General features: G+C 38.4%; 1 protein-coding gene across 1 annotated transcript in view; it reads right to left on the bottom strand.

The window, feature by feature from the left end:
- The window catches only part of SLC4A9 (solute carrier family 4 member 9), a 40,457-nt gene that overhangs the window by 2,774 nt on the left and 21,498 nt on the right, over positions 1-16,185 (bottom strand). Inside the window, exons 13-19 of the mRNA XM_025168472.2 lie at positions 15,746-15,940; positions 14,044-14,157; positions 5,340-5,501; positions 4,364-4,542; positions 3,942-4,014; positions 3,039-3,107; positions 1,386-1,559 (exon numbers count right to left, since the gene is read on the bottom strand). Coding sequence (XP_025024240.2) covers positions 1,386-1,559; positions 3,039-3,107; positions 3,942-4,014; positions 4,364-4,542; positions 5,340-5,501; positions 14,044-14,157; positions 15,746-15,940 — 966 coding nt within the window. The remainder of the gene's footprint in view (positions 1-1,385; positions 1,560-3,038; positions 3,108-3,941; positions 4,015-4,363; positions 4,543-5,339; positions 5,502-14,043; positions 14,158-15,745; positions 15,941-16,185) is intronic.

The raw sequence follows: 16,185 nt of genomic DNA, 5'->3' as shown, positions 1-16,185 counted from the left end.
TGAGAAAGAGAATTGGAAGAAAAGCAAAGACAAAGCTAATGAGGGATTAGTATGAGCAAATGCATTTATGTGTCTTTACACTCTGTTTCGGTCTGAGGTGAGAGCTAAAGGGTTGTGCCAAAGATTTCACAGAAAATATGAGTTTTGCACACTGCTGTGACATTTGTGAGCTTTTTCACAGATAGAATTATTCAGATTCACTCAGAGTTGGGTACCACCTGGGTGGGGTCAGGCAACATCTTACAAGACTATCTGACATTCTTTTGAGTTTATGAACGCCAAGGATGTAGTCTATCTCTTAATGGTATGAACTTTGCCACTTGTGGGCAAAATTTATGTCCTACATGGCCCATATGGATAGCCAGGAAGGAGCCATAGCTAATACTTCTTTGAGGGAAAGAGTTGGGTTGTCTGCCCTGAAGAAGATGATAGTATACCCCATTCTGAAGTGGCCATCTCTTGATCTCACCCTTCTTGGGAACATCTTGCCTCCTGAGGTACACTATTTAGGATTATTTTGCTCCACAGGATAAACAGACATTAATATGGTAGAAATATTCTGATTATTATTTATACATTTGTATTTTCTTCCTTTGTTTTACAGTAAACTGCTCTCTTAATGGTATGAACTTTGCCACTTGTGGGCAAAATTTATGTCCTACATGGTCCATATGGATAGCCAGGAAGGAGCCATAGCTAATACTTCTTTGAGGGAAAGAGTTGGGTTGTCTGCCCTGAAGAAGATGATAGTATACCCCATTCTGAAGTGGCCATCTCTTGATCTCACCCTTCTTGGGAACATCTTGCCTCCTGAGGTACACTATTTAGGATTATTTTGCTCCACAGGATAAACAGACATTAATATGGTAGAAATATTCTGATTATTATTTATACATTTGTATTTTCTTCCTTTGTTTTACAGTAAACTGCTCTGCATCCTTTGAAGTAGGCAGTAGATAAATGTGTGTATAAACAAACAAATAATTACAAAATTTTAAAAGATTAATAATACATCAAAATTAAAATTCAGGTTTGAATTAAAAATCTGATAGAACCATTAAAAGCAATCAGATATTTTACAATAATGGAATGTTTATTTCAGACATATTGATATAAAATATTAATGAATATAAAAAATAGCATCCAGTAAATTTGAAAAATTATTCAGAAAATAACTGACATTAAATGGGTATGGCTGGGTGGAATTAGTTTTTCTCCAGGTAGAGTAAATTAAGGATTGGACAGGTCTGTAGTAGGAGGTAGAATGCTATGGATAATAAAAGGTTTTTCTGTACATAGGAAAAGAACTTGGGCAGGTTCACTCCTTCTCTGCATAACATATGGCTGTACTACAAGAAATTCACATCTGTCCTAAAGACTCTTACCATTAAAGGGAAGATAATGGCAGCTGCAGTTGACTTAATGAGCCACAGGACAGCAAGGCAGAAGATCTGAATGAAAGTGTAAAGATGCACTTGGCGTAGTGGAACATGGCGTAGGTAAATGAAGTCTGGCTGGTGTTTAATAGGCATCAACAAGAGTTGAAGTCTATCTGTGAACTAGAAAAAGTGAAAGCAAGAAACATAATGGACACTCCCCAGTAGAAATCAGTGGTTGTCCCTTTTTTCTTCTGATATCGGATTGGCCTTGGCATAGTTATTTCAGGGGGCTCTTAGGGGTTGAGAGAGCCTTTTTAGTCTCTCTTGATGTGAATGGTTAGAGTTGTTCCTCAGCACATGGGATATTCCTTATTACACATTGTTATGTTTTAATTTTAATGTTATTACTCTTTTGGAAGATCTGTAAGCCACTCAGAATCAAGCACAATTGCAGTGGCATTGCAGTGGCATAGGAAAATAAATGAATAAATATTCCATTGAGAACCTCAGCATAGAATAGGGTTAATTAGATTAGCTCTTACAAATAACCTGATTTTTATGAAAGGAAGTTCAAGGGAGTAGACTGGGGTTTGCTGAACATAGAAATGTTTCTGGTTTAAGTAGTTGCACCCTCTAAAGCAAGAACAGGCAATCTGTGGCATACATTCAAGTCTTGCTGAATTATCCCAGCATCACTCTCCAGTGGCCATACCTGTAGAAGATGCTAGAAATGCCAGATGTTGCTAACCCTTATACACATACATGTGGTGGCTAATCATGAATTGAGAAGTTTGTGGTTGGTAGTTTGATTCTGCCATAAAGGCACTAAATAACATCATAAGGCAAGCTATTATTTGCTGATCCTCAAACCTTTCTATCAGCAATATGGGAATAACAACAATAAAACCAGTGTACCTTATAGGGCATAGAAATAGTATATGTCAAATGTTAAATATTACATTCATTTAGTGTAATCAAGAGGGTTCCAAAGTGGCTGAGAGGGAAGACTAAGAGGATGTAAAAAGAGGATTCCCAATAAATTTCATAGCTGCTTGACTAAGCATGGCTTGTTCCTCATTTTACAATTGAAATTACAGATCTGGAATAGTAAGTGAATCAAGGGCTGTTTCACCCACTGATCTTGCTTTTCTCTTTACACATTAGGAATGCTCTGAGCTCCAGCTTTACTTTTAAAATCCCTTCTTGCATCTCTACTACTTTATTAACGCTGAGGACTTCTTAAAAGAGAGTGAGTTCGGTGTAAGTGGTTAAGGCACCAGGCTAAAAACCGGAGACTCCTGGTAACTTTGGTCTAGTCACTCTCTCTCAACCCTAGGAAGGAGGCCATAGCAAACCGCTATTGAAAATCTTGCCAAGAAAACTGCAGGGACTCATCCAGGCAGTGACCAGGAGTCAAGACTGATTCAAAGACACAAAACAAACAAGTAAGCAAATACCCCACAACCCACACAACTTCTTGAAAAGGAATATATGAACATCCAGGAGACCTTAGTTATAGACAACGCCTTCCCACCTTATTCAGACTATATAACTCAGAAAATACTACATACTCTACTGATTGAGTTAGACTTCGTCAAAAGTCACAGTACCATCCTCCCCAACACTCCAGAATGTGTTTCTACAACTTTTTGCACTCACCTGAATACTGCTAAGTGCAGATACACCCATATAGAAGAAAATGCCATACAGCACGGGCATTGGGATAAACTTGTGGTAAGAAAGAAAGAAAATAAATCACATTTAAAGTATGAGTCACAAAAGACTTTCTTTAAGGCCATCTTGTATAAAACATTACTGTCAATGTCAACTTTAGACTGCATTAATTCAAGTCCTTCACTCTGAGATAATAAATAACATCTTTGCCTTCTTTTATGTGACATCTCTCCAGGTATTTTTCCTTTCCCCGAGGTCATCTTTCTCAAACCTAAGCATACATTTGGTCTTTCTTCGTAAGATTTTGGCTATCAGAATGGTCTATAATTCTACCTTCCTTTAAGCTTTCAAAGCAGAAATATAAAGAGGTTACATTATGTCATGGTTCATGTAAGGGATTTTACATGACTTCCAACCCCCCCCCCTTGGTATTTCAGTTAATATTTGTAATATTTTGTTTCCAGGTTCCTGCTGATTTATATTGCCCTCCTCTGTAGCTGTTCCAGTTTATCTGAATCTTTCTTATATTGTAGCACCCAGAAGCAGACACAGTTCTTGAACAGGATTCTGATCAATGCAACATATAGTGGAACTATTCCTTCAAAGTGAAATCAAACAGTCACAATTACATGTCTGGGAATCTATAGGTGGTCCCTATAGAATAAAGACCATCAACATATCCCACAACCTGCCTCCCTCTCTGTTGCAATTCTTTCCAGCAACGCATCAGGCTGAAATTCAGACAGCTGAATTCAGCTGTGCTACTGAAGTATTTAAGACAGCAAAATCAAACAAAGCTCACATGAATGGTGGGAAATGAAATAACAGACTTATATATTAAGTACTTGTAACAATACTTTTAAAAAAATTATATATATATATAATCACCTTGAGCACAGGTGCCAAGAACACAGACAATCCTGTGAGAATAAAGACCATCAATCCTGTCACTCTCTGCTCCCTGCAAGAAGAGCATTTCTAAGTTAGACCTCCTTATTTCAGAAGTCAGTCATCTACCAATTCCACCCAAAGCCTTCATTATGTTATCCAAGAGAACAGACGTGGACACCAATCAATCATTTCCTAGTGTATTATTTAAAACAGTCTTCCCTAATTTGGTGTCCTCCAAATGTGTTGGATTAAAACTCCCAATCCCAAAGTGAGCATAGCCTGCAGGGGCATTGATTGTGAATGTTGCATATATTTCCATGTTGGAGAAGGCTAGTCTAGCTGAAAGAGAAACAATGACAGATAATAACAAGTCAGCACCTCTATTTTGACTCCTTAAAAGAAAGGTCTACTCCCAGTACCTGATTCCAAGGAACTTTGGCTGCTCTCCTGGAGCACAAGTGGTGCTTTCTTTCTTAAGGCTGTCCATATGCGCCAGAGAGATGACTGTGGCGGACACATACCAGGGCAAGCCCATAAACGAGGTAACAATCATCAGTAGGGAAACACAGAGGAAATCTAGATGAAATCCTGCCCCTTTCTGCAAGAGAACGTTGATGTTAGCACTAGGAAATGTGGGCTGGATAATGCATGATAAATATTTCTATTTTAGACTATGACTCTTTTAATTGATTGGAACAAATAATATTTTCATAAGTTATGTGATTTGCATAATTGATCATGCTTCCAGAATTTCACTTCCTGGGTTAGAGAATTTTGAGTAATTTCTTACCACAATCAATACCATTTCCTTAGGAATCTAAGACAGAAACTCTTAGATTCCACAAAGAATATGGTACTAACATACATTTCATATATTGTCTACTAAATTTGGAGAAATATCTATTTCTGTTTCTGTTTTGGTAACTAATGTATTATCTTCTTCCTTCTTCCAGTTTTTTTCCCCCCCCCACAAATAAGGGAGCATGGCTTTCTACACACCAGAAGCTGGTGAAAGATAACATGAAGAAGGCAAAAGGAACAATCTGCATCATGCTAAGTTTATCCCTTCTTTTTTTAATAAGTGAGCCTGGAAGGCAGAATGGATGAAGTACATGGCCCCTTGGAACCCAGTAGCTTCCAGTCTCTTTCTGGGTAAACTTCAGAATGTTGTTATAAAGCCCTTTAAAACTTTAAAAATTCCAGACTATATGAAAAGCTGCCATATCAGCTTACTTGGCTTTAAAATCCTGTTCCTATTACATAATTGTCTTTGAAGCAGATGTTTAGTCTTAACAATTGTTCTGGTGCTCTTCAGTTTATGGTTCAGGGTCTGTATATTTAACAGACATCTTCTAATAAGCTAAAACATTATTCACAGCCCAACCAAATACTGACCTGCAGCTTATACTCCTTGCGGTTGAGAATGACAGCTGTTATCTGTTGATCCATGAAGATGAGGATGATAACTAGAATGGCAGGTACTGAAGACACTAAGTATATCCACCAGGGATTTGCTCCGAATGGAAACACAAGCCAGTCTCGCTTGGGATTTGTAGGCTGCAGAGAGAATAATTGGAAAAAGTTAGCAGGCCACAGGATGAGTTGGGGGTAGGTAGCAGAACTGTCAGCGTCAGTGCCTCTTAAAATATTTGGCAAAGAATATCCGCACCTTAATCCTTGTCTAATCAAGAAGGAAACTGTGCCAAGTCTTCCAGATGATGAAATTGCAGAGGGGTTGTTTCAGGTATTGTTTTATGGATACTCATAATTATTGTGGTTATCTGATTTCTTTAAAGATGGAATTGTTTTAAAAATGCATTCATTCTGTGTACATTTCATATACACAGTAAATAACTTTACATACTTTACATACTTCATATACTTTATAGAGAGTATAGGATTAGGATATACTGTAAGTATAAGGATATAAGTACAGGATTAAGACATCTCTATCTTACTGTAACCAAAGTATTTCCGTGACTTTTCTTTAGTTATTTTAAAGAAGAGTAGAAATAGTTTTAAGTTATTTATAAAATGCATTACCTGCATTTTTATTATTATATTCCCAAAGAAAGTTTGATATTTAAAAGATTAAAAACCAGGTAATTACACTTATTTAAAAACTATAAAGTTAAAAGGCCAAGTCAGCAAGAACAAGAGTCACAGCAGCATAAATTCAATCAGAATTAAAGTTGGGTAAACAAATAATGCCTTAGCTGATGCCAGCAGCTCATGAGACTTAGTGCAAACTATAATTAAGCATCTGGCTACTATATTGGGGCTGCTAAAATCCAGCTGACAGCAGCAGAGATTTTTATGCATCTAGTGGTTGCCTAGATTTTGCAGGCCAGATATGGTAGCCCAATTAAACAGGAAGAAAATTCCTGACTTGTGACACTTTTACTGTAAATACCTTCTTTCAAACTGTGTCATGGCTTCACCTGAGAAAAATTCCTTAGAGGAGTAAATTTATTTATTTGTTTGTTTGTTTATTTATCAAATTTATCCCTGCCCATCTGGGCGGCTCACAGCTTGTTAAAAACAATAAATAAATATACAATTAAAAACCTATACACACAATTACTAAAAAAGAAGGAAAGAGTCCAGGAGGCCTATGGTTCAGAGCAGCAAACGCCGGGCCTCTAAGGGGCAAGCCAACCCCACACCTGATGTTTTCCCTCCCCGCCCCAGGCCAGATGGCAGAGCCAGGTCTTCAAACCCCTCCATAAGGCCACGAGTGAGGTGTTCAGGTGACTCTGGTCTCAGGACTTTTACTTTCATATACGGTCCTCCAGTCCACATGAATAGCACCACAATCAGGTTCAATACCAGACAGCAAAAGGGCGCCAACAGAGTGTCTTGGAAATAAAGGTCTGTACCTCTGTTTCCCTACACTTAGATTAGGCTTGACAAGTGTAACTACTTAATAGTTACTCTTGTTAACTCATTGTACCTAGACAGCCTTTCACTAGGTAAAGTTTCAATGAGTACTAGCTTGTCCTGTCTAAAAGGGTTCCAACAAAAGATCATAAATCAGGGGAACAAGGCATTTACATCAGAGTCAAAATCTAGTTCAGAATTCAAAATAAGAAAGCAATATCTTTAAATCCAAAAGATTAGACACTGAAGAAAGGCAATGGACAAAGATTTAAATGTTTGGGTCCGTAAGCTCCTTGTCCTGGGCACAAAGATGCAATAAAAAAGGGTTTCAAATGGAGAACTTCTTAAACTAGAGCTCTCAGTTCTTCATCCCAGCCTAGCTGACATGCATTCATCTGGTTCAGAATTCAAAGTTCCCAAAAGTAACACCAGCTCCTGGGAAGATCTGTCCTCTCCAAAGCAATTCCCTTCAATCTAGCACTTTTGTAACACTTAGCATTCCAAGATTTGACTCTGAACCACTGCCACTCCTGTGAGCTTGGGACCCTGCAAGATTTTGGACTAGAATGTGTGTGTGTTGGGGGGGGGGGGCAGTGCTTTGACAATACTTATAATGAGGCCTCATTTAGTGGATCAAATAGTTTCTAGCACCATTTTCAACTAATTTTCTTCCTTAGAGAATGAGCCATCTAAATGTGTATAGCACAGATAAGTTAAAGTACAGCTACAGTTTCTAGTATAACTTTCTCTGAGAGTAGCACATTACCAGAAGCCATTTTCCCTGCCCATGAGTTTGCACAGCCGGCTTGCAATCCCTGCTGTACTGACGCTTTACTGCTTGGACTGTGAACTTAGTCCTTTTGTCTTCCTACTTAGGAACCTCAACTAAGACTTGAACTGTTTTTCTCTTTAGCAGCTAAACTTACTTAATAACTGTCTCTGGAATTAGGAAATTAGGGTTTCAAAGATACTTTAGAAGAATGTCTAGATGGTACAAACATTAATTTTTAACCAATAAAGCCTTTATGGCTTGGCACCAGGTTATCTTCAAGACAATATCTCTCCCCACCAGAATTGGCCAAACCTCTTCAATCATGCCAGGAAAAGCAACTGGCTGTCCCCTATTTTCGGGAGGTTGGGAGGCCAAGGCTGAAAGGCATTGCTCTCAGGCCCCCTGGAATGGCCTCCCCAGGGTAGTGCATTTGATCCCAACTCTAGTTGCCTGGAGATTCTAAAAATGGAGCTTTTCCAGAGGGTAGTTAGGGGCTGATGCCAGATGCTATCTAGGATGTATGTTTCTGTATTTTTGATGGTAGGTTTCCATACAGTATTTTTAATTTTCATTGTTATTTACTGTTTTATCATATTATGAGCTGCTGAGAGTCTGTTTACGATTGTGGCAGGATATAATTGTGATAAATAAATAACAGTGTAATAAGAAACACTTTATATTAAGATTATGCTGTTCGACTACCAGAGAGTGAACAAAATTTATAAATTTTACTCAGCCAAATATATCTACAGTATTGAGTAAATCTTATGGGCTAAATATAAATCGTAAGACAACAAAAGTAATGGTATCAGCAAAAATAAACTGCCTGAATTGAATATTATGCTAACAGGAAAACAAGTGCAGATGGTGTAAATACTTGGACTGTATTCTGAATGATAGATGGAATCATAACATGGAAATAAGGAGCAAGACTGAACAAGCAAGATTGGCTTTTTGAAAAATAAGTAAGCTAGTTTGCTGTCAGGACAAGATTTGAACTCTGTTGGTGAATTGTTGTATCTCATCACTTCCACTGTATGGAAGTAGAGAAGCATGGACAATGACTCAAATGATAATCAGGAGAATAGAAGTCTTTGAAATGTGGGTTTATAGAACATTTATTAAAATACTGTGGGTTGAAGGTGTACAAAATCCTCCAAACAATGGGCAAAGATAGGGAAATTGTGAATACCATTTAGAAAAGATAATTGGAATATCTAGGACACCAGATACATAATGAGAAATTTCAACAACTTCAATTAGTTATACAAGAAAAGATTCAAGGAAAATTCAGCACTGGAAAATAATGCATATCTTGGTTGAAAAACGTATGTACATGATTTGGCAGAAATACAACATCCTTGTTTTGGACGTAACATCAAAAGAGCAAATAGCATTGACAGTTAGCAACCTCTGGACAGAAACAACAATAAAAGAATCAGAAGGAATTTTACTTCAGAGTGTATAGCTACCATTTTGCCATTCCTTCCCACTAACCCTGATCAAGGACATCAGATCTACATAATGAATTCCTGGCCTAAGTGGCACTGACAAAAGAGTATTCCTCTCAGATCTTACTAGGCTAGGAGGTAAGAGGTCATCCATCAAGTATCAAGGTTCTATCCGCCTGGAACAAAATACAGTGACATCAAAAGCAAGCATGCATTGTCACTTGCCCTTTCCCATAATGTAGTGCGTAATAGTCATAGTCAGTTTATTTTCCATGTGCATGGAAACTACAGCACAAGCATAGAATAAAAGCAGCAGTATATTGTAACATACTCCTATACATTCTGTATAAAACTACAATATAAAATAAAAACCCTCAAGAGTAAAAGGCCCATAGTTTACAATAATGTCAACATCATGTTTTCATAGGTTAAAAAAAATCAGAGGAGGCCAAGAAAAAATTAGTACTGTTTTCAACTTAGATCTGACTCTGAGCATATTTTTGGTGGGAGATGGTTCCAAAGAACCAGAGCCAGGTGAGAAAAGACACTAACCATGGCTATTCAAGGATGCAGGAGAACCAGTTGATCCTGTCTTGGTAATCAGATTAAATGCACAGCTAGCAACAGGTATTCCAGATAGCTGGGTGTGCCCTTACATGGGGCATAATGGGTCATCACCAGCAATTTATATAGTATCTTTCATGAAAGCCAATGTAATGATTGGCAATAATAAAAGGTGGGGGTAAAATAAGGAATATCCAAATACAGTAGTATGAACAGCAGCATTCTGTATATGATTCAAAAGGCAGAGGGAGGTCTTGGGTAATGGGACTAACAGGCTGCTACAATAATCCAAACGTGACACAACCATGGCATGAAACAATTGCTTAGCCATCTGGGGAGTAAATAAATGATAGATTCTGCAAATGTTCATTAAATAGAAATTACAGATTTTAACAGTTTTTTTCAGTGAAATGTTTTAAAGACAGTCTGTCATCAGTTTGTACTCCCAACTGAGGAGACTCACTACTGGCAGCCTTGAAAACCAAAGGAAAAAACAGGAAGCAGATGGATAAGATGATCTGGATGAAATACAATAATCTCTGTCTTATTCATGTTCAGCTTAAGACAGTGGGAACACATCCAATCAAAAATCCTACCTAGATAGTTAGAAAATGTGCCCACATTGTATCAGCCAGAGCAGATCCAAATGAATTTGAAAGCCTTCAGTGTAGATATGATAAATGATTTGGGAAGATGAAATCAGGGAACCAGGTGGAAGGATGTCTAAAGAAAATAAGAGACCCAACCCTGATCCCTGAAGAACCCCCACCGATAATGGGAAAGATCAGAAAATGAAACCATCTGGTACAATGTAGATAAGGTTGAAACCACTGAAATATTGGCAACACCAAAGAAGTTTAATTGTGACAGGAATATTTGGTGGTCCAAAATGCAGCATATACCTCTAGTAATACCAATCATGACAATTGACAGATCACCTTGGCTACCGAAACAGTAGTTAAAAGTCAACTATGATTGAAGCAGTTTAGTAGCTTAACCCTAGCCCAATAAATAAGGATTTTTTTCTTGAGGAACCAATACATCAAAATAAGAAGGAAAAGTACAAGGCCAGAACAAAGTTTGAAGCCTCACACTTGTAACAATCAGCACAGATACCATGACTTGTGTATAATATAAAAGATAAAACTTGGTGTTGAAATGTTGAGATTCTGCCATCAGGAGCTCTTGGAATCTCCCAACTCTCTTTTATCCATGTGACCAGCAGAGAAGATTTTTCTCTCTCTTTCACTCTCCCTTTCTTCCTTTTTGGTAGGTATACTGTGTGCATAAGTATGGATGTGTCTGTGTGTGTGCTTGGAGAATAGGCTTTAACAAAGTAGTTAGAAAACAATTGCTTGTGTTGCTGGCTTGTTTGCTGAGGGTTTCACTATCTATGCTCTGAGACTGCATATAATGGAATCACCTGCCTGCTGAAGATGAAGTATAAGGGGGCAAGCATGGAGTAAATGCTGGAAGCCAGCATCCTCCACTGTGCTGAATGACTACTTATCCAAAACCATTATCTACCAATGGCCTTGGACACCTGCCTTGCCTTCCCACTGTTGTACCCACTACTGTGGTGCCTTGCTGTACTTTGGAGTAAGTGTCGTATTGCTAGGTGACAGCAAAGGTTGCCTGCTGTCTTGCAAAGATGCCCTTCTGGATGTTTATGTAAAAAATAAATAAAATGCAACATATTATTATTTCTCTCAGTGTATTTGAAAGAAAGATAATAGGAAGCATCAATTTAACTCCTAGCTAAAGAACAGAATAAGCATAATCCTCATACCATTTCCCTAACTAGTAACCACAGTGGCATGTAACAGCTACACTCCAAAACCAGAGAACTAAATTCAGCAGTAAAACCATGGGACATGAATAAGGATATTAGGCATAATCCCCCCTCAAACCAACAAATGGAGAAACTGAGAAAATGGGCCCAAAACCTCACCCTGCCTATTATGTAATAGAGACAATATCCTTCAAGTGCAGAAGTGACACCCCCACCCCCACCCCCCACCCCAAAGCATCCCTTCTTTGCATCTGTCTTTGCTGCAGAAGATGTGAGACAGGTGCCTGAGCCTGAACTGAGTTTCTCTTGAGGAATTGCATAACTAATGCAAATTGAGATACCAAGGAGGGTATATTAGGACACAGGTTTTCAAACATTATCAGGCTGTAGAGCCTGTTAGTTAAAAAGAAATTTTCTGGAACCCCCAATCAGTGGAAAAGCTCTAGTGACAGAAAATGGCTATGTTCAAGCTAACTTTTTATTTCACATCAGTCTCTCATGAACTTCATCAAGTTCTCACAGAACCCTCGGATTCCACGGAGCACAGTTTGAAAAATCCTGCTCTAGGATATCTTGAGAAACTACACTCTAACAAATCACCTGGTCCTGACAGTATCCACTCTAGGATTCCTAAAGAACACAAATGTGAAATTGCTGACCTGGCAAGAAATAAGTTGGCACTCAAAGGAGGCTCCGTGCCAGAGAATGTAGTTGTGGAATGTAGTCAATGTACCATCAATTTTAAAAAGGAACCCAGGGGAGGTATAGGAAATTAGAGACCAATCAGCTTACTGTCTGTTCTAGTTAAATGGGTAGAAATTATGATCAAAAATAACAAGGTACATAAAGGGAATATCCTTGCTGAAGGAAACTCAGCATGCATTCCACAAAAGTAAATACTGCCTCACCAAGTTTTTTGAGAGCATCAACTGACATGTGAACAAAGTTGGCTCTGACAACACTTGGATTTTCAGAGAGTTTTTGACAAAGTTCTTCCTCAGAGGCTCTTGAGTACACTTAGCAGTCATGGAATAAGAGGACCTGTCTTTTTATAGAGTGCTGTTTAAAAGGACAAAAAGCAAACAGTAGGAATAAGTTTTTCAGTGAGGGAAGTAAGTAGTGGAGAACTTCAAGGATCATTACTGAGACAAATGCTTTTTAACTTGTTTATAAATTACCTTGACTTATGGGTAAGCAGTGAGGTGGTCAAGTTTGAAGATGATGCTAAACTATTCAGGATAGTAAAAATCAAGAATAGTTGTGAAAAACTCCAGAAGAACTCTTTAAGTTAGATGAGTGATCCACCAAATGGCAAGTGCAATTTAAGTAAGTGTAAAATGATCCACACTTATTGGCAATTCCATTGCTAGAGTCTAAAATAACTAACCATGAAAAAGAAGATAGGGTCACCTGGATAGCTTAATGAAGATGTTGACTGCTGTTCACTGAGTGTGTAGCAGCTGTGAAAAGGTTAATTCCATGTGATGAATCATTGGAGAAGAGATTGAAAATAAAAATGCCAACACAGTAATGGCATTATATAGATCTATAATACATCTACATCTAGAGACCTGTGCACAATTCTGGTTGCCGCTTTTGAAAAAAATATAAACCTGGAGAAGGTGAAGAAGAGGACAACCAAAATGATCAGTGGGCCTGAAACCATTTCTACAAGAGAAAGATGAAATGTTGAGCCTCTTTAGCCTGGAAATGTGCCTGAGGGCAGATATGCTGAAGAAGTATAAAATTAAGCATATCAAAGAGAAAGTGAGCAGGGATACGTTGTTATTTTCCCCTGTCTAAAAATATTAGCCATCTATTAGAAAGAGATTTAAAATAGACAAAAGAAAGTACTTTTTCACATAGCATATAATTTGTCTGTGAAATTAATAACCACAAGATGTAAAGATGGCCACTAAGTAGTAGGCTTTAAAGGGGACTGAATAAATTCAGAGGGACAGGTCTATTCAAGGGCTGCTAGTTTTGGAAACTCAGTTTTACCTCTCTGTTGGGGCAACTTGCCTCCAAATACGAGCCGCATGAGTACAATGGTGGGACTGGGGTATCTTTCCACCTACTGCTGCAAGCGATCAAGAGGGAACCAACCTCTGTGAGAAGTAAAATGCTGGACTAAGATAGGCTTTGGCCTGATCCAGCAGAGTTCTTATGTTATTTCACATTTCATGGTTCAGCAAAAAATAAGATAAAAATTAACCGTTGATATCTGGTACCATGCTCCTACACTGTCATCTTCATTGAGTTTATCAATACTACACTAAAGTAGCAATTAATTAAGCAGAGCTGCATTGCCAACTGGTCTGTATGGACAACTGAACAATGTGGAACATCCAGGCAGATTGTGTATATTTTCTCTAATCACAGCAGAATACCCTCTGCTCACATTCTTGACACTCCAAAGAAACATGTACCTGGGAGATCTACAGAAAATCTCTGGGCTGTAGATTAAATTGGGACATCAATAAACGCATGATAAAAGTAGACAATGTAAACCATTTCTGTAATGTTGCCTAGAAACTATGTGGAAGTACCTATGAAGTCATCAGGAGTTGAGTTCAGCTTGAAGGAGGCTGTTCTAAGGCTAGGCTAAGAGCTCTTTTGTCTGATACTGACTAATCTTACCTGGAATGTGCTTGGCACAATAAGCTTGGGTGTCTCTAATCCAAGAGCAGCATCAATTCCACAGAAGATGAGGATAGCCAGAATAATGGAGAAATCACCCACTAGCTTCCTTACCTAAGAAGTGAAATGAAAAAAAGCAGCACGAGATTTGCAAAACAAATATACAAATGTACAGTTCATCTCAAGTAACTGCTGGACTTAAAAAAATGATGCAGGAATAAAATGTTTTATACTAAAAAGTCCCCATGCAAGATATATTTCTTTCTTTCTACAAATCATGCTGTGAATATATTTGTCTGTGACAAAGAATGGATGGCTTCAGAAGAAGCGTGGGAGGGCTTTATGGAGCCAAAACAGCAATCTTGGGAGTAAGTCTTATTGAAGGCAGTGTTCTTTTCCTGATTAAATATATATAGAACTGAACCTTAAGGAGATGGCATGCAGGCAAGTAGGCTCCTGCAGCAGCAGGAGATAGTGGAGTCCTACCCTGATGTCTGAATTCTTTGCAGTTGTGATTACTGCTGTTTTGTTTCTCCTGTGTGGATGAAAAGATGCATGAGAGGAGGAAGACGATGCTGAAGTTGGTTTTGGCTTCCAGATTCTTATTCAAGTGCAAGTGCAAAAACAGAGCTCCATCAATATGTTTCTATAATTCTGCTCTTCAAACTAAGCATACCACTATCATATATTTTCAGGACTGAGATATACTTTTTAGTAAATTCATATCCATTGAGTTAACTCTTTAATTGTTTTTACTTCTTTGTAGAAAATTGCTTCCTACGATTCCTGCTGTAGTGCCTCCTTTTTTGACCCTCTTAAGTATTTCCTCACATCCTGCCAGGAGTTTGTACTTGCTGCCTCCTACACTTTATTTTCAGGCAAGAGAACAAATATAGCATCAACATTACAGGTCATGATTGCAGAATCAGCTTCATATTCTATTCTATATTCCATTCTAAATCTATATGCTCCTGGAAATAACATTTACTAGGAACCAATCTGTATTATCAAATACCTGCCAACTTGCCATCTGCCAATTTAATGAGCTCCTTCCTGGAAACTGGCTGCCTTATGTACCTTCTACAGTCTCTGAAGAAACCCTGCTTGCCCAGTAGGAGGCAATCACAATCACCCACAATGGGCAATCAAACAGCTGTCAGAACACACTTCTCAGCAATCATCAGCTATTCATCACATAAACTTTTAACTTCACAGGTTAGTACGCTCACTTAGAACACACAACGTTTTTCTTTGCTGTTCTCTACTCTTCTTTCTTTCCACCCAAAAGAAGAAGCAATGTAAGTAAGAAGAGAAAACTAAAGTGGAGAAGAAAACTGGAGAGATGGAAATGGGGCTTTGAGAAATAAAGACAGAGGGAATGTGAACGGGAGCTTCAGCAAGAAGTAGGCATGCCCACGATCTTTTCCTCTTTGTCCATTTTCTATTTCTTCCCCATTTCCTGCAAGTTTCTACTTTTTTACTATGCAGGTAGGCCATCACTATCCTGGTATTTTCCCAATATGTTCAACTGTAGCTCCCATCATACTGTACAATAATTGGAGTAACAATTGAACATATGTTGGTCAGCCATTACAGGAAGACTGAGTAGGCACATAAGCTAACTCATGAGAAGGAAATATTACTTTATTTCATAGATTCAAACCAACAGCTGTTGTAACGGATAGGATAGGTAGGTACTTACAGCTGTGGGGAAATAGCGACTTGATTTAAAATTTTTCAGGGCCATAGAACAGAACAATGTTCCGAGAAACAGAATGAAAGACATGAAAGTGATGTCAGGCACGTAGCTGCAACTGTTGCCCACCAGGTGGCCCCCTAGTTGCACACACCGGTCCTTGGTCAGGAGGGACCTGTTCCCAGATTCCCAGTCGGATTGCTGTGGAGAAGAACAGATTACGCCTCAGAGGAACAGCCTTGTTTTCAAGGTAATGAGTATACACCACCACCCTTAAGGAAACATTTAGACCATTTTTTCAATGGCCTAAGCAAGCTGGGAACCCTGGGAATTGTAATCCAACCAGTGTGCAAGGCACCAGACTGGGTCAAGCTGTCACTGAATATGAGAGAAAATTATATTATTAGCTAAAATGGAAGAGGGATCCTTGGTTGTGCCCAAGTTAA

Source organism: Python bivittatus, unplaced genomic scaffold (assembly GCF_059951505.1).
Source record: "Python bivittatus isolate LINGU-HERP-01145 unplaced genomic scaffold, Pbiv_v1 ctg000960_np1212, whole genome shotgun sequence".
NCBI classification, from domain to species: Eukaryota; Metazoa; Chordata; class Lepidosauria; order Squamata; family Pythonidae; genus Python; species Python bivittatus.
Note: the sequence above shows the minus strand (reverse complement) of the source record. Positions and strands in the feature narration are given on the sequence as shown.